The 18,692-nt window shown below is 49.3% G+C and overlaps 1 protein-coding gene across 1 annotated transcript; it reads right to left on the bottom strand.

The window, feature by feature from the left end:
• Positions 1-1,546: 1,546 nt before the first annotated feature.
• LOC133343519 (sushi, von Willebrand factor type A, EGF and pentraxin domain-containing protein 1-like) lies at positions 1,547-18,272 on the bottom strand. The gene is made up of 9 exons (XM_061553188.1): positions 18,089-18,272; positions 11,089-11,263; positions 10,536-10,676; positions 9,891-10,026; positions 7,951-8,549; positions 7,391-7,479; positions 6,200-6,312; positions 3,430-3,586; positions 1,547-2,760 (listed from the first exon to the last, which is right to left on the bottom strand). The coding sequence occupies exons 5-9, from the start codon at positions 8,124-8,126 to the stop codon at positions 2,612-2,614; spliced, it is 684 nt and encodes a 227-aa protein (XP_061409172.1). The 5' UTR covers positions 8,127-8,549; positions 9,891-10,026; positions 10,536-10,676; positions 11,089-11,263; positions 18,089-18,272; the 3' UTR covers positions 1,547-2,611.
• Between the last annotated feature and the right edge of the window lie 420 nt (positions 18,273-18,692).

Below are 18,692 nucleotides of genomic sequence, written 5' to 3'. Positions count from 1 at the left end.
TGAAAGCTACGTGTCCAATAAAGCACAAGTAACGGAACACTTCCGTCGATACGAGGAAGATGTGAACGAGAGGTGACTTTACAGGCAGTGAGTGGCACTTTTTCATAAATAAGGGCCATTGACTTGATGTCCCGTAAATAAATAAGTTTATTTTCAAATATCTGTTGTTTTCCTCGCACTGTGTTTATAGGTGGCGTCACCACTTTGGAAGGGTTTAGCCTGAGATCAATCGATTGCATTTTTTTTTTGTAATCGGCTAGCATGGAGCAGTAACCTGAATGGAGTTGAGCCAGTTTTATGCGACTTGTCCGGGTCAGGGATTTTTCGTCGTCTGCTATGGGTGGGGGTCAATCCCCTAGCACGACATTGGGCTTATATTTTCAAATATCTCGTCGCCCACGTCGCAGGGTGGTGCAGTGGTAGCACTTACACCTCGCAGCAAGAAGGTCCTGGGTTCGATTCCTGATTCTGGACACTTTCGTGTGGAGTTTGTTCTTTTCTACATGGGTTTCCTCCCATAGCTTAAAGCAGCGGTCAGGAACCTATGGCTCGCGAGCCATATATGGCTCTTCCAGTGACGGCATATGGCTCCCAGACAATTTTGAGTTGAAAAAAAAATAATAAAAAAATCAGTTTGGAACTGATTTTAAAATTCTTGTGATATTGATTAATAATACTGTGTCATTTGAAAGTAAACAGAAATTAGTTTTGAAGATAAATTTCACGGGTCACGCCTGCATGAAGCTCAACCTCACCACGTATGAACCAGACTACAAGGCCATCAGCAAAACCATGCAGCACCAGAAGTTGCATTAAAAGTAAGACATTTAATGTATTATACGTTAAAAATACTATATGGCTCTCAATGAAATATATTTAGAAATATTTGGCTTTTATGGCTCTCCCAGTCAAAAAGGTTCCCGACCCCTGGCTTAAAGCATACGATGTCATTTGTGTTGGCCAAACATCCCAATGCAAGACCCTTGTGGAAAAAAGAGCCTTTGGACTCTGTTGATTTTCAGGGTCAATATATTGTATGTACAGTATATTGAACTTCTTCACACTGTACGTAGCCAACCGTCCTAAGCGGAGGTGCAAAACTCAAAATATGCAATCATTATCCATAATAATGATTGTATTCTCCCCAGTTAGAGAATCGGATTGGAGAAGTATTTGGAACAGGCACCTCTCAGTTCTTGGGTCATCCACCCCCTGCGGCCACAAATAGCAGAACCCCCAGTCGGCAAGATGTCACTTGTGTCTCGGCACCACATGAGCCATGTACGCGAGACCTAATTCCAGTCTATGTCCTACAGTCCTTTGTTATATTGTATTGTTTTTTCTCGGCGTGTAGGCACTTGGTGTCTTTAATGAGACGCCACAGCGATGCGTGGCTTCGTAGGTCCCTGGAATAGGTTCACTGACAAGGACATAACCGTCGGAGGAACACAACTGAAAATCACACGAGTGTTTGTGTGCAACTGTTGAAGCCAGTTTGAGATTAAAATGATGAAATTGAGGCAATGCAGGAGCAGGTTTTGGAGTATTTAAAAACGTAATAATAAACAACTTGATAACTTAATGGAAAGAAACAAAGCCAGTGTGTGCCTCGAGAAGAATGTTTTGTCATCGACCAACCTATTCCGAGAAAAGCGTGAAGGCATCATTTGTGATTAAACTTTATTGTACAGTAGCAAAAGTATAACGCGGTCCAAACATGGGCACCGACTGGAAGCAGCGTGCAACCTCGGCTTTCTCGATCCGACCGCTCTGCTGTCCCTTGAGACTCGGCTATCTCCCCCCTCCCCACCACCTGAGTTAAATGCCTGACAGGTGTATAGAGTCGTTGCATATACAGCTGCATGTATTTACACAAAGTAGCCTGAAGCACTATGACTTTGTCTTCTGTTTTATGGACAAAGGCATTGCCGGGAGGGCCCCATTACAGGTCGTCATAATTGGTAGACTGGAATGCCTGGGTCTCTGGCCGAAGCAGCACATACTTCATCAGTGGCATGAACAACACAACACAATCTTCGAACGTTATAAGCCATTACGCTAACACTTCAGGAAGCAAAGCGCGTATTTGACCTTGTTACCAGACAGTCGCAGGGTCTCCCCCTGGGTCGTGCAGGTCAGAAGCTGACGCCTTCAGTTTTTGCCACCTCGTTACATCGACGCAAAGTGCGTCATTGAATGGAGACGCTAAGCTCCGTGTTGGTTGTGCCGAGTTCTGGTGGCATTGGCTGCTCGACTGCAAACCCAAGTGCCTTGATACGGGGAGATTCATTTGCCCGTGGTGCAGAAAATCCGCCGATGATGCTGGCTGCTCAATGTCCCTACGCCAGCTTGCGTGTTGCCGATGCCTGATGCTCCCATCACCAACACTGCGTGAACGGCGTACCGATGACGCTGGGTGCCGATTGGTGCTGTGTCGCCAGCGCGTGTTGTCGATGGTGCCGGGCGATGAGTGCTGGACGCTCAGGTTCTAGGTGCTCCATCGTCAAGCCCCGGATGCTGCTTCACCGCCCTGTGGCTCGATGAATGCTGGGTATTGACCACTGGGCGGCTGGCCTGGTGGGTTTGTCGACGAGGGCTGCCGGGTCCTCGGTCACCACCCTGTGTACATGGGCTCCTGGTCCTGGACCCTGTCGCCGCGTCTTTGCCTCGAGTGCCACAGCAGTGGCGTGCGGGCGCCGGGCTCGGCGCGGAGTCGCCGATTGCAGTGGATGAGAGCGAGGAACAGCAACAGCAGCAGAGCTGGGCCAAGCAGCAGGCAGCATAACAAAAGGCAGCAGCAAGTCAGCAGCAGAAGTAAACAACAGTAGCTGCAACGACAACTGCAGGGGATGGCGGTAACAGGATGGTCACGTGCCCACATTGTTGCACAACCATTGTTGGGCACCATTCTAGACAATCCGTGGCTCAAATTATTTCCAGCATTAAGTGAAGGATTCTGCTTTGCGAATTCTGAGTTTCTGGTGGAAATGTGCCACAATGGGGCGAATTGTCAAGGTTAGCTGTGTGTGTTACCTATCCTTTGTGTGTGTTGTGTCTCCTGTGTCTGCGTGTTCTGTGTGTGTCTTCCCTCTACTGAATGCGGAGTGGTAGCCTAGCGGTTAGCATGCTGCGCTAAGAACCTGGTGACCCGAGTTCGATCCTCGCTCGCGGTACAACACCAGTCACGGTTAAGTCCGAACCCGTCTTGGGCCTCCCCTAGGCTAACTCGGCCTGAAATAAATACCTGGGACGGTGGGTAAACATCACTGCTGGGGAGACAAAGGTGGCCGGGCGTGGTGTTGTTGGTCACCCACACCATCGTGTGCTGTGCCAGCCTTGATAGGTGCTCACAAACAGTCCTTGCCCCATCGGTCTCTTTAGACTATGGGGGGGGGGGGGGTCTTTGTCTCTGTGCCTGCGTGTTCCCACCCAGCGCGCTGCCCGACACGAGGCCGATGAGCAGGGGACTCGGCGAGCAGTGGTCTCCCCCCCGGCGCAGGAACGGCGGCACGCACGGCGACGGCTCTTGGCTCCCCGCGGGGCAGAAGGCGCCGTCGGGGCACGGGAGCGGCGCCTTTTCGGGACTCTGGGGAACCAAAAAAAATGGGACGAATTGGGATCACTCGGGGGACCACGTGGGGATAAAACGGGAACCAAAACGGGAACCAAAACGTGGAAACGACGTAGTAAGATGGGAACGTGCCGGTGTTACAGCATTATTGGTGCTAAGTTGGGTGGGAGATGGCGATGGTGTGAAAGCGAGAGAATGAGAAAAGCCTGGCGTGGCCACGCTGTGTTATAGCGTTGTTAGACAATCGAACAAAACACGTGAACAATAGCAATGCCGTTATACAGACAAGGGAACCCACAAACTGATAGAACGTATGTGTGTATGTTGAACCTCTTTTGCACCGTACGTAGCCAACCATGCTAATCGGAGGTGCAAAACTCTAAATATGCGATGTATTTTAATCCATAATAAGGATTGCATTCTCCCCAGAACAGGCTCCCATGAGTTAGAGAATCGGAGCGGAGAAGTGATGGAGCAGGCACCTCTCCTCAGTTCTGCGGTCATCCACCCCCCATGTGGCCACACACACACACGGACGCCCTGTCGGGAAAATGTCACTTTTGTCTTGGCCCCACATGAGCCATGTACCCGAGGCATAATTACAGTCGAAATCCGACAGTCTTTTGTTATATTGTATTGTTTTCTCTTGGCGAGTAGGCACTTGGGGTGTCTTAATAAGATGCCGCAGTGATGTTTGACTTCGTAAATCGCAAGTCCCTAGAATAGGTTCACTGAAACGAACATCGCCGTCGATGGGAAATTACAAAAATAAAACCACAAAGCTGTTAAATTTCGATTTAAAGCTTTCGTGACTGCAGGGATTCATATTTTTGGTTCTTTCGGTAAAGTCACGTAGAAGGGAAATAATAAAATAAAATTATTTTATTATTCACGTAGAAGGGAAATAACAAAATAATAAAAATATATTCTACTTTTTTTCCCTTCTACGCGACTTTACCGAAAGAACGAAGAACACAAAGCTGTTATAAAGAAGTTAGTTTTTTTTCAACCTATATAATTTAACAGTGCATTACTCCAGTGGCTTCTTAATATTCTTAATATCGGAAGAGCGTTCCAGACGGCCGAAGAAACGCATCTCGAAGCGGGCGATGCAGTGATCGTACAGCAACTTACAATACATCTTCTTGGTTCTTTCGGTAAAGTCACGTAGAAGGGAAGTAATAAAATAATAAAAATAAAACATAATAAAACAATTCTCACGACGTTTCGGCCACAACGCAAGCAGCCGTCCTCAGGTGAAAACCAGGTCCGTCGAGGCGACAGAGTCTGAATGAAACAGCACACGAGCTTGGAGCATATATATAAGCTGGGCGCATTGACAAAGGAATTTGCATATCAAAAGGAATTTAGCATATTTATGGGAAATGCAGGAATGTGATTAGTACTGCATATGCATGTGCATTATGCAGGATTAACAGCATCAAAGGAAGCTGCAGTTACTGCTGCTGCAGCAGTTGCTGCTGCTGCTGCAGTTTCTGCTGCTGCTGCAGTTGCTGCTGCTGCTGCAGTTTCTGCTGCTGCTGCAGTTTCTGCTGCTGCTGCAGTTGCTGCTGCTGCTGCACTTGCTGCTGCTGCTGCACTTGCTGCTGCTGCACTTGCTGCTGCTGCTGCAGTTGCTGCCTTATCCATTTTAATATAACACTATGTATTATTCTACCCACCCTAATGTGTATCATACTGCTATATGTTTACTGTACAATTGTACAGTAAACATATAGCAGTATGATACACATTAGGGTGGGTAGAATAATACATAGTGTTATATTAAAATGGATAAGGCAGCAACTGCAGCAGCAGCAGCAAGTGCAGCAGCAGCAAGTGCAGCAGCAGCAGCAAGTGCAGCAGCAGCAGCAACTGCAGCAGCAGCAGAAACTGCAGCAGCAGCAGAAACTGCAGCAGCAGCAGCAACTACTGCAGCAGCAGCAGAAACTGCAGCAGCAGCAGCAACTGCAGCAGCAGCAGCAACTACTGCAGCAGCAGTAACTACAGCTCCCTTTGATGCTGTTAATCCTGCATAATGCACATGCATATGCAGTACTAATTACATTCCTGCATTTCCCATAAATATGCTAAATTCCTGTTGATATGCAAATTCCTTTGTCAATGCGCCCAGCTTATATATATGCTCCAAGCCCGTGTGCTGTTTCATTCAGACTCTGTCGCCTCGACGGACCTGGTTTTCACCTGAGGACGGCTGCTTGCGTTGTGGCCGAAACGTCGTGAGAATTGTTTTATTATGTTTTATTTTTATTATTTTATTACTTCCCTTCTACGTGACTTTACCGAAAGAACCAAGAAGATGAATCCCTGCAGTCACGAAAGCTTTAAATCGAAATTTAACTTACAATACATTCCATTCGCTGAGCAACTGGCGCACATTGTACACAATTGAACTGGGTGAGACCGCATCGCCAGCACAGCACATGCCGATGTAAGTCAAGGCTGAGATAGCACGTTGAAGGCTACAGCGCAATGCAAGAGCTCCATGAGTGTGAGACGCGGCACACCGACAGGCAAACCCAAATCTGTCAACTCGGTGGCAGGTACAGCGCACGGACATAGCATGAGGCGGCGACAGCGGGCACAGCAGAGGACGGGCGGTCGCACCGGGCAGTAGTAGTCTTCAGGACACAGCAGGCATCCCTGCTGTCCCTCTTGGGGCTGGTAGTAGCCACCGGGGCACGGAGTGCAGTACACGACGCCCTCCCACTTCTGCTGCCCTGATCACGGACCAGGGATCGAACTTGGTCAGTCACAAGGCAGAATGGCGTTTGGTTTATTCATCGGTCGCTTCTCGTCCCCCCCCCCACCACCCGTTTATATCGCAGTCGGTGGCAGCCTCGTGGCTCCAGCTTGAGGAGGCTGCAAAATTCCACTTTTATTTTGCCCAGTTCATCACCGGCGGTCGTTGACCCGCGTTTGAACTCGAGAGAGTCCAGCTTGCAGCGCAGACTCAACCCTCTAGCCCCTGAGCCACACGGCCCCAGGGCAGAGGTTGTATCGTAGGTAGGACAGGTAGGCCTCCTCCCCCTTGTCTCTCCATATTGATATACAATAACATTTGGAGAGATAGGGTTATTGTATTTAGTTGACCAAATGGTTCAAACTGACTGCCCTTGACACCAATGCATGTGTCGAGGTATTATTGTGCACTCCCCATGCTGTCAGCCGGTAGTATCCCACACGTGTCAATAGGGGGCGGAAGAGGGACTGAGCCCAGTGTCAAGGGACCATGGCCCAAAGGGCCAACGGTAACCCCTATGGGACAGCAGACCCAGAGATACAGACCCCAGGAGGGGGGCTGGGGGATGACGTCACCCTCCAGGACCTGCTGGAAGGTTCTGGAAGGAAGGCGTGGCCGGGGCGGAGCGAGCCACGGACTCTGTATGAAAATCGGACCTCTCAACGGTCCCGGCAGTCGTCGTCCACCCGACGATCTAAGAGCCTCCTGAAGCGAAGAGCCCAATGGGCAGAGCCGTGCCCCTGGCAAGGGTCGGCTCAAGCTTATACCAGTGAAGACCAACAAGCTTCACTCAAGAAGGCTTAGATTAGCCAGTGAGGGTGTAAGGGGCCGTTACCCCTTTGTGTTAATGATTTATTGTTAATAAAAATAAGTGTTGCCTCAGAGAGACTCTCCACTAGTTATTGACCCACTACACATGCATGGATTCTGTTTTGGAGTTAATTTAGGACGTTTTTTTTCTTCTTCTCACATTACAGGTGAACATTCGTCAATTCGTTTGCCTCAATCCATGCAGGCGAGGGGGTGAGTGTCCTCTGCGTGTAGGTGAGTGTTACCTGCAGGGCAGGGTTGGCACTGCTGGGCACCGCGCCCTGCCGTTTGCCACCCGCCTGGACACAGCTCACACTCCGTGCAGCGCTCTCGACTGTGCACCACAACACACGCTCGTTGAATCACATTTGAAAAAATTATAAAATATTTAACTTTTTAAAAAAATTCTCTCCAATTTCTAGCCAAAAGCATGCTCTATCTGGGTTACATGGTCATGGAAATATTTTGGGAAATCTCACGGCAGTCTAAAATCTCCGTTGTTAAAGAACGGTCCATTAAACGGATGTCACAGAGCTACTTCTGAAATAATTGTCAGGTTATCTCGAATCCACACAGTAGGGAGCAGCACTCATTGGTGACTGGGCTGAAACCACCAAGACAGACATTCGGACACACACAGGCAGATGGACGCATATTCAGATACAACCAGAGAAACACGGACACACTTAAAGACGGACAGACGGGTGCTTGCAATTCAATCCCACCAAGCAGGACAGACGGACAGGTACGCACTCGGACATACACAGAGGCTCACTCAGACACCATACACTCGGCACTCAGACACCTGCAGTTGAATCCCGTCTCGCACGGCAGGCACACAGACCAGCCGGGCTCCGAGCTGTACGACCCCGGTGCGCAGGGGAGACACGTGGATGAGTTCGATCCCGGCATGAAGCTTCCTGTGAAATGAGCCCCCCCCAAAGTGTCATCGCCCACGGCTTCACCGGAGCCACTCCTCATTCCATTTATTTTTCCATTAAAACCTCACTGAGTTTCAAGACTTTTTAGGGCTGCACCCCCCCAACCCCCCTTAATGAATAATTGTTCCTCTACAATTCTATGCACCCCCCACGCACGTTAAGAGGCAACTGCTCTGCTTCAAGCTAAAGAGAGACACATGAAAAAAAACAAAGACGGACGGCGCCAAATAGTCCGACAACGAACCCGAAACACGGGTAACGGGTAATGGGTAACGGGTAACAGGTAACGGGTAACGAGCGGGTGGGTGGATGGAGACGAGGGCGAGGAGATGACGACACGGGAGTTGTCTCGGCGCTGTCCCCGCGGGACTCGCCTGTGGGACACGGGAGGCAGCTCGAGTCCCCGGGCCGCGGCGCGAAGCTCCCGGGGGCGCACGCCGAGCAGAGCCGCTGAGCCGGCTCCCTGCCACGCACATCATGAGCCGGTCCAGGTGTCATTCCACGTTCTTGTGGCGGGAACTCCATGGGATTTTTGGGTTTTGCCGCAGTGGTTTAAACGCGTCGGGTTCAAGGGTTTTGATGGCTCGCCGTGGCAGTCGGTGCGCGAAGCAGTGATTATTTTAGCGACCTTTAGAGTGAGTGATGATGGTGATGATAATTGTCATAGTTTTAATTTCACTCATTTATCGATTCATGATTGATTTACTGATTGAGTCAAACGTATTGTAAGAGGGTTTTGCTTTTATAATGCTCAAAAGTCAAATAAATTTCTTGCTCAGATGAGCGTTTAAGCGTTGGTGTTCATCTCCTATGCACAGGAGGCAGTGTTGTTAATTCCGTATTCCTACGGCGAGGACGAGTTTACAAATAGGACAAACCACTTGACTTCCCCGCGATGTTGCTACTCATGTCATCAACCCTGAAGGGATGCCAGGCCCAGTCAACCCCCTCTCCCACCCCAACCAGGATTAGAACTCGCAACCTTGCGCCTGCCAGCCGCTCACTTTAATCGTTCTGACGACAGAACGATGAATGTGTCCTGTCGTAACGCATTACCTTTAGTAAGCATTCCCCTTTCTAATGATTCTTCTGATTCCGTTCCAGTGACGTACGTGTGCGTAAATGTTTATCATGGGAACGGAATCTGAAGAAAAACTCAAATAAAATTCCTTTATCGGTACGTCTTCCAGCCTGAAGACGTACCGATAAAGTGGCAAAGTTTGGCGCCAGCTATCATAGAGTGCAGTCGTGTTGCTATGGTTCTCTGCGGTGAGTGCAATGTCTTTAAAAACAACGGCTCTCTGCCTCTCTAAATAAAATGAACGCTGAGCCACTTCCGCAGTTCCTAGATTCAGCAGTGAACGGGACACCGACCCTGCAACTTGCAGACGTCTCGGAACAGGAAAGCGTTAAAAGCGACAGATTAACGATGGCAACAATGACACTCCTAATATGATCGACGATTACAATCATCGTAACCATTGTCATAACAAGTGACGAGCCTGTCACAACACGATTGTATTTTTGTGTCATTTACGATCTTTGCTATGCCTTTTACATCTACCGCAAGTATATATATACACAATCATGTTTAGTTTCATATACAGGGTCGTGGTTGTTCATGCAAATTGCATCTCACACAATCGCAGAGGAACCACAGACGGAGCTGGCAGGTGGCAGCTGGGTGGTGAGCCAGCTCTAACAACAATTACCCGAGCTCTGGTGGTCCTCTACGTGTAACAAATCGTTTTCAGTTGTGCGTGTTTCCTACGCGCTACGTGAAGTGAGAGTCGAGAAAACCCACTGTGAGTAGGAGCCCGGCGCGCACGGGAGACACTGGGCCTGGCCCCCCGCGGGCTGGTGAGACCCCGGGCTGCACGGGCGGCAACTCAGGGATGACTGGCAGCCCCCCACGGAGCAACACGCGCACGTGGGCACACCTATGTGTGACACGGGTGCACACACAGGTACACACACCTAGGTACACACACCTGTGTGACATAGGTGCATACACAGGTACCCACCTAGGTATCTACACCTGCGTGGCACAGGTACATTACTTGCAGATTTGAAGCTTTTGTGACTGCAAGGATTCATACTCTTAGGTTTTTTCGGTAAAGGCACGTAGGTAAAAATAAAAATAAATAATAAAAATGGTAATAGAAATAAAATAATAAACCACGACGTTTCGGAGGCAACACAAGTCTCCGTCATGACGTCGTGATTTATTATTTTATTTCTATTATCATTTTTATTATTATTATTTTTTATTTTTACCTACGTGACTTTACCGAAAAAACCTAAGAGTACAGGTACATACATCTGTGTGATACAGACACACACAGAGACATACCTGTGTGCGACACACACACCTATGTGATGTGACACACAAGTACACCTGTGCTCGCAGGTGTGCACACAGTGTGGGGGAGGGTGGGGGGGGACGCACTGGCGTTGGAGAATGACCCTGGGGGGCAGGGCGCGCACGTGGAGTTGTCGTGACCGGTGCAGTTCACGGGGACGAGGCTTAGGACGAGGGCTTCCAAGGGGCGGCCCCCCTCCTCGCTCAAGGCCTGAGCCAAAACCACACCTGTCCGTACACACACACAGAATACATCCATATTATTATTATCACCATCAACCATATCATCAGTGTCCAGGTGATCTATCCAGGACGTGTTCTCAGTGAGTTTGTTCTCGGGGCTACGTGTGGTCGCTAAAGCCGCGCGCGTTGCTGATACGACGGCGCCCTGACCCCTGATGCCCAACACGGGGTCATGCCAAGCAATTACGTTGATGGACAATTCATTCAAACATCGACTGCCACGGTGATCAGCTGCCCGAGTAATCAGTGTCCAGGTGACCAGCTGCCTGCATGACGAGCCCAAGTGACCAGCTGAGTGATCTGCTACCCAGATTATCAGCTGCCCAGGCGATCAGCTTGCCGAGTAAGAATCTGTGAAGCTGAGGTGCCCCTGGGTAAAAAAAAAGGTGTTACTCACGTGGCGCGGAGCAACGGAGCAACAGTAGCACGAGGAGGAGGAGGAGGGGGCTGAGAAGGAGGCGGTGGAGGAGGCAGCAACGAGCCGGGAGAGGAGCGGGGACGCTGCACAAGACCCTCATGGTTCGGCACCACGCATTGCCCCCCCCCCCTCAGCTCTTACCTGCACGCACACGCTGTCACGAGTTTCATATTCAACATTTTTTTGTTGTTGAACCGGATGAGAACTCAAGAGATCAGGATAGCGTTTAGTTTGCAAGAGTGACCCCGAGCTGTCACAAACGTGATAAAAAAAAAACAAAGTAATGCACAGCAATGAATTAACTTCGATTAGCACGGCTGGCTACGTACGGTGCGAAAGAAGTTCACCATAAATAACCAAATAGGAATCGGCCAAAAACAACTGTCATATCTGACTCATCATCGCACAATTAGATTGAGTTACAGAAAAAATTAGACACGCGTATAGACAAAGTTCCCCCATATAGCCTTTAAAAGACTGTAGGGGCAAGTGCCGTTAGCGAGCACCTATGAAGGCCGGCGCGGCACACGAGTGGGTGGGTGGCCAACACCTCGCTCGGCCGCCTTTGTCTCCCTAGTGGCGATGTTCACACACCGCACCAGGTACGCTTTTGAGGCTGAGTCGACCTAGGGGAGGCCCAGGACCGATTCAGATAATCGTCACTGGTGTTGGCTGTGTGGGAATCGACACAAATAATCACAAAGACCTCCCCCAAAGGCGTTGCCGCACGTGCTATTAGCGAGCACCTATTAAGGCTGGAACATGGCAGGAGGGGTGGTGTGTTCACGACCATGCCCAGTCGCCTTTATCTTCCCAGAGCTAATGTTTAAAAACCGCAATAGATACTCGTTGTTTTTAAATAAGCATTTACATTTACGAAGCGCCCTTAAACAATCGTTCACAGGGCCGCTATTTTATAGCTGAATCGATACAGGGGAAGGCCCAGAACTGATTGGCCGTGCCTGGTAAGTCAACTCGGGTCATCGGGTTCGTGGTGGAATCCGCTAATCACCACCACTACCTCAAACATTAAACAAAGATCCCCTGTATAGCCGCAATATCAGCACAAGGGCAAGTACTCTTCGCAAACACTTATTAAGGCTGATACCAATCGCGAAGTGGTGGGTGGCCAGCACCACGTCCGATTGCCTTTGTCTCCCGAGTGCTGATCTATGCACACCACACCGGTCCAGGACCGGTTCATATTTTCGTCACCAATGGCCATGAGAGGGAATCGAATAAGGTTCGCCGGTTTGTCGTGCAGTGCGCTGACCGCTCCACTCCCACAGTAACGCACGCAGGCGAGGGGGATTTTAAGGCTGTCACGTGAAGTGTGGAAGGCTCGCTGCTGTCAGGAGGTCACGGGGCAAGTCCAGGTGCTATGGGTTGACAGTCTGAGATGACTGGCAGATGCACCGCCTGTGCTCTCCTTTGCGCCAGCTTGCCGACTGCGTTATAGCCGCACGGCGCTCCACTCGTTGTTGTGTCACTCCTCTGCTCCCCCCCATCGCTGGAGGGCGACTGCCTCAAACTGCTGCCCAGTAGCGTCCTTCACAAGTCTCTTATACAGAGGCCGATCTTAACACCGCCGGTATCAGTCGACGGCACATACACTCAGCTCCAAATCCTCCTGTACTGCATCAGCACCTCTCTTATGCAGCCTATGCCGCACCCGTTAAGCCTCCCCCTCTCTCTCCGGCCAGTCTGCTTGTTGTACGTAGCTCTGGCCAAAGCCACAGTCTTATTCATCCATACCCAGCGACTCTGGGCGGCATCTGCTTCTCTGTCGACCCCCACTGATACTGCCATGGCTAGTTGGGCCAACATTTCCGTGGACATCACGGTGTTATTGAACAACGCAAAAACACCTCGACCGGTCGCACAACTGTAGGGACATCGCCAGAGTGCAAGGGGACACCAGCGATTGGATCAAACTCAACTCAACGTTTACGCCAAGGCCGTAGCCATGGAGTCAACATTGGGGGGACCAGACCTTCCAGGGGGTCCCCACCCCCCCCCCCCCCCCCATTTTGAAAACGAATGTCCTGTCTAAAATATTAAAACATTCACCAACACATGGGATGGCCTTTTTATTAAATTTTTACAATAATGTCTAATAGTGTATTATATTACATTGCTCTGTTTTTACTTTTTTTTACCATTTCTTGCTTCATTGTATGTAATGTTTGAGATTAGGGATTAATAAAGTACAACCATAACCACAATCATATAAACATAAATCTATGCAATTATCTTTATATCTTTTAAAGCAATATATTGGGGGGGGGGCATTTTGAGCATATTTGAATATTGGGGGGGATGTGTCCCCCCAATATATATTATAATTAAGGCCTTTGTTTACGCAGGAATGAAACGGCTCGTTTGTGTAATGATGGGCTCGATAACTCTTCTATATATGAAAGCGGAACCGACCTGATTTGAGTAATTACATACCCCATTCGCCCCTTGGCGCGTGCCTATAAACTTTACACAGCCGGTTTAGAAGCCAACAAATTACTACAGCGAGTTGAGTTTTAGGGGAAAAAAATTATGCCATTGACTACGCATGTCTCTGGCCATGTCCTGTGAAAAAATACAATCACGTGTCCTGGTCATGTCCTGTGAAAAAAGACAATCACATGTCCTGGTCATCTGGATAAAAAGACAAACGCATGTCATCTCAAGTGAAGCCTTGCCCAAGCGGTGGCACGTTTTACTCGCGCTTTTGCACGTCGTGAAGAGACATTGTACGCAGTGGAGACTTTATGGAGCCTCCCAATTTCTCACAAATGGAAGGCGTTAACAATGAATGACGCGATGCTCCCAACATACCAAGGCCGTAGCTATGGAGTCAACATTGGGGGGGATCAAATGTTCCAGGCGGTCTGGGGGTCCCCCTAGAAAAAAATCTCAATTTGAAAACTAATTTCCTGCCTAAAATATAAAAAAATGCATTAACACATGGGATTGACTTTTTATTTAATTTTTACAATAATGTCTAATAGTGTATTGTATTACATTGCTGTTTTTTTCTTTTTTTTACCTTTTCTTGTTTAATTGTATGTAATGGCAGAGATTAGGGATTAATAAAGTACAACCATAACCACAATCATATAAACAGAAATCTATGCATTGTTATATGAAGACAAGTCCAGATATTGTGGCCAAGGTTTCGCAAATTGTTATTTTTATTTACACAGCATCGCAATTATAACTTTAAAATAATTACGGCCTTGCAACACCACTGAAAGGGAAGGCACGGCTGAACAGGGACTGTAGAAAGGAACGAAATAAAAATTTAAAAGTGAGTGACAAATCAAGTCAGAAGAACTCTCAACAAGGCCATTCACAGCCACACCGTGAGCACATTGTCTCTCTCATTGAATTTGAGAAATAAAAGCTTCGAGCTTCTGAATAATAATGCGTTTCTTTTGGCTTGCGTCGTATGGGTATAATGCCAAGCTTGTAACTACTGTACAACACCCGACCACGCGACAGAGCCAGTCAAATCATGACGGTTCGTAGGCCATCAAAAATGCCAGTTGAGTTGATTTATCAGCAAAACCGGAATTGTGAACCCCCTTCTGTTGTGTGATTCCTAACACAAACACATGGGGCGAGAAGTTATCTCCCTCGCCTGGTATACAGGAGGTCGTCGGCTCGATCCCGAACCTGACGCCTGCTGTATATTTGGAGTTTGCGTGTCTCTCTCGCCGTGATCGCGTGGACTTTTCTGCGGGTCCTCCGCTTTTTCCCTCCACATTTCGAAACACGCGTTGAGATTCCTTGGCTGCTACCACACATTCCCACATACTACGAGTCACTTCGTCGAACTAGCTATCATTAGTGGTCAGGTCGCTTTTGAAAAAGAGCTATATGATCCTTATGGCGGTACCCCAAAATACCAAATAATACAAAATAGCCTAGGCAACTAAATGTTTTATTTCTGGGACACTATTTTTTCCAGGGGTGTACTTAACTCCGCGACTGGGGTACCAATCAATCCGAAATTGGTGTCACTCCGCGATGTCGAAACGCAGCCAGGACGATTGTGCTGAAACCCTGAACGCTCGTAATGCACCGTAGTGGTGGTGCATCGTGAGTACAGCTCGTCGAGATGAGTCGATTGCCGCATCGCCGACCATCAACAGACTCAAAGTGACTGCATCACGGACATTGTGCGAGAGCCGGGGTTCTATGGTACCCCGGGGTACCGCCATAAGGTTCATATATCTGAGCAGGGCTTTACCTGCTAAAATAAACTACTGTCGTAGTCGAAAAAAGAAAATTACGCCTCAGATTCGTCGGCGGTGTAAGTCATCACAATCGCCCACGTAAAACAAACTCGAGGAATAAACTAATGAATTCCAAAAAATGAAGTGCTGCAATGCGGGGCTCGAGATAAATGGGAGCCAAACATCATATTGGTCGCGCAAGCTTTCGTGTCAAACCACACCGCAGGTTCGCTGAACACGAGGAAATGACGATTTGAGCGACACGCGGGTCCACCTTAAACAATTATAGAAGGCAGACTTGGATCAAAATGATGACAAAGAATGGCGCTCTTCATTGCAATGCCCTCGGGCCACTGGCGGTCCCTGACGTGCCGCCAACTCCCACCACCACCACCATCATCATCATCGTGCTGCTGTCAAACCCCAATGGTTTCAAATGTGTGGCGGCCCTCACACCGCTGTCTTATCGGGCGAAAGTGTGCCTCCCCCCCCCCCAACTCTGGAGGTTTGTGAAGAACGCCGACATCAAGAGATGCTCCAGAGCAGGGTGGAAGGAAGTGTTCTTGGGGGATTACATTTGATAATGGAAACGCAGCGTGCCATTGAATGAGCGCTTTCCACCACATACGGATCGCAAAGACGGACACTGAAAGGGACGCGGAGCTAAAACGTTGATAAGTGAAGATTCGTCGAGGGAGCGATGCTGCGAATTGCGCTGAGAGAGGGACACGCGTGGGTTCGAGAGCAATCGTCAAATCACAGACATCACGTTGACTTTTGACTGAAAACTTTCGTGGCTGCAGGAATTCATATCCTTTGGTTATTTCGGTAAAGTCACGTAGATAGTACGTAGATCGTAATCTACGTGACTTCACCGAAAGAACCAAACAATATGATGTTGACTGTTTGGGAAGGTTAAGTGGGCAAGAGCGGGAAGGCATGGTGACTGATGGAGGAGACTGGTGGTGATGACATGGCAGCCATTTTAAACTGTTTGCTATTTTATTATTACACGCTTTTAATTAACTCACTGTTGTTGCTGTTGTTGTCGTATCCTCAAATCTTGTAACTGAATTTTTACTCACTTCCCAATTTCGAATCGACTGCAAACTGGGTATACTTATGTCATACTGATGACAATACTATATTCTATCATAAAAATATAAAATATATATTTAAAACATTTTTTACATGTTATGTTTCGGCTTGGGTCTAATTGTCTACGCTGAACTGACGTTGGCTGTAAATCACCATGGTTCCTTACGTTATGGCAAGCTTCGGGGCCACTTCCTAGAGTCGTGGAGTTCTGTCATTACTAGTACGGTACATTTAATTAAAGCGTGTTTTAAAACAAGTTTTTTAAAAATAAAACTTTTTTTGTTTTTATCAGATAAGGCCCACTGAGATATTTAGCCTTTTATCAGACGCGACCTCGCCACAAATCGCTCAACGAATTGGCTTATCACGTGGAAATGTCTAGCAGCAGCTAAAGACTCGAAACGCGTGTTTCTAAATGTGGAGGGGAAACCCGGAGGACTCGGGAGAAAACAAATCCACGCGACCACGGGGAGAGAGACACAACACGCAAACTTCAAATACACATCAGGCGTCAAGGTCGGGATAAAACCCACATCCTCCTGTATACGAGGCGAGGTAGTTAACATCTCCTAGCCACCGTGGCGTCTTGCGAGGAAACGCGCCTAAGGGTTGCGACCACCGCAGATACGGAGCGGTGACATCGACTCTTCAGCAGCAACGAGGGGGAGGCGTTCATCCAGCAGTAGATAGATGACCGCCAATCATGATGACGATGAACACAAACATAAACCCCCTACCCGCCCTCCCTCGGATAGCCTACATAGACTGTTGGGTCACCGTGCTGTTAACAAGCATATATCTCACACGCACGCACACACACAATATTAAAGACAGGCACTCATTTCTTAGGGCTGAGTTAGAGTCCCAGGACCGACTCTGATGTGATGTTACCCGTGGCCAGGACTCGAACTCAAGGGGCCGGGTTAGGAGCGCGCAGTGCCCAGAACTACTACGCTGCCGCTCCATTGACCTATTGAAAGCTTTTGGGGGCAAGTGCTGTTAGCAAGCACATGTGACACACACACATGTGACACACACGTGTGTGACACACACACACGTGCAACAACCTATAACAACAACCGTCATTAGCCACTAAGTGGCGGTGACGTCACCACGGCGCTTGTGCCAGGCTATGTGCACTTTAAGGCCACATGAAGTATCGAACGTCCGCTGGCAGGAGGTCACGGGACAGACCCAGGTGCCATGGGTTAACCGACTGAGATGACTGGCTGATGCATCACCACCACCACCACCATATGGTTTCGCTTTACTGCCTGAGCCGAATGGCTCACAGGGCTATACCAAGGTGCCATGGGGTTTGACTGCCTGCACGCATACAAAACAAAGACCCCCCCGTATAGGCTGAACAGACTGTAGGGGCAAGTGCTGCTAGCGAGCATCTATGAAGGCCGGTACCGTACACGAGGGGGTGAGTGACCAGCACCACGCCGACCGCCTTTGTCTCCCTAGTGGCGATGTTTTACACACTGAACCAGGTACTCATTTGAGGCCGAGTCGACCTAGGGGAGGCCCAGGACCGATTCAGATAATCGTCACCGGTGTTAGCCTTGAACGGGAATCGAACTCGCGTCGCCGGCTTCGCTAACCACTGCACCACCGCTCCCCACACACCCTCACGCACGCACCTGGGACGCCCCCACGCTCCTGCCCGGAGCACGACTCCAACAGCTCTGCTCCGATCGACTGCGCGCTCGCTCTGCGCTCTTCGCTGGGGACGCAGAGCTCCGTCACATGACTCTCCAGGCGTGACTATCCAGGCGTGACCACTCACAAATGCGGAACGCGTGACTCCGGCCCGCGGGGGGTAACAACAGCGGTTTCCTACAGCACCGCCCCACACCCGCCGCTCAATCATCGTCTCTCCACGTGTGCCCCCCACGTCACCCCATTGTCCATCCTCCCCCTCTTCCCTCTCAACTCACTCTACCCCCCTCCACGCACTCTCCTACCTCTCCCCTCTCATCTCACTCTACCCCCCTCCACGCACTCTCCTACCTCTCCCCTCTCATATCACTCTACTCCCCATCCCTGCACTCTCCTACCTCTCCCCTCTCATCTCACTCTACTCCCCTCCACGCACTCTCCTACCTCTCCCCTCTCATCTCACTCGACTCCCCTCCACGCGCTCTCCTACCTCTCCCCTCTCATCTCACTCTACCCCCCTCCACGCACTCTCCTACCTCTCCCCTCTCATCTCACTCTACTCCCCATCCCTGCACTCTCCTACCT

The sequence above is a fragment of the Lethenteron reissneri genome, chromosome 17 (genome assembly GCF_015708825.2).
Source record: "Lethenteron reissneri isolate LAM-NWPU_2019-01 chromosome 17, ASM1570882v1, whole genome shotgun sequence".
Lineage (NCBI taxonomy): Eukaryota > Metazoa > Chordata > Hyperoartia > Petromyzontiformes > Petromyzontidae > Lethenteron > Lethenteron reissneri.
The sequence above is the reverse complement of the archived record's forward strand: the minus strand, read 5'-3'. Positions and strand labels throughout refer to the sequence as shown.

Coding starts and splice junctions, on each gene's coding strand:
- LOC133343519 (XM_061553188.1), bottom strand. CDS start 8,126: ATGAGGAGTGGCTCCGGTGAAGCCGTGGGCGATGACACTTTGGGGGGG. Junction 7,480..7,950: donor GAGACGGGATTCAACTGCAG/GTGTCTGAGTGC, acceptor TGTGGTGCACAG/TCGAGAGCGCTGCACGGAGT. Junction 3,587..6,199: donor CTGAAGACTACTACTGCCCG/GTGCGACCGCCC, acceptor TTGGTTCCCCAG/AGTCCCGAAAAGGCGCCGCT.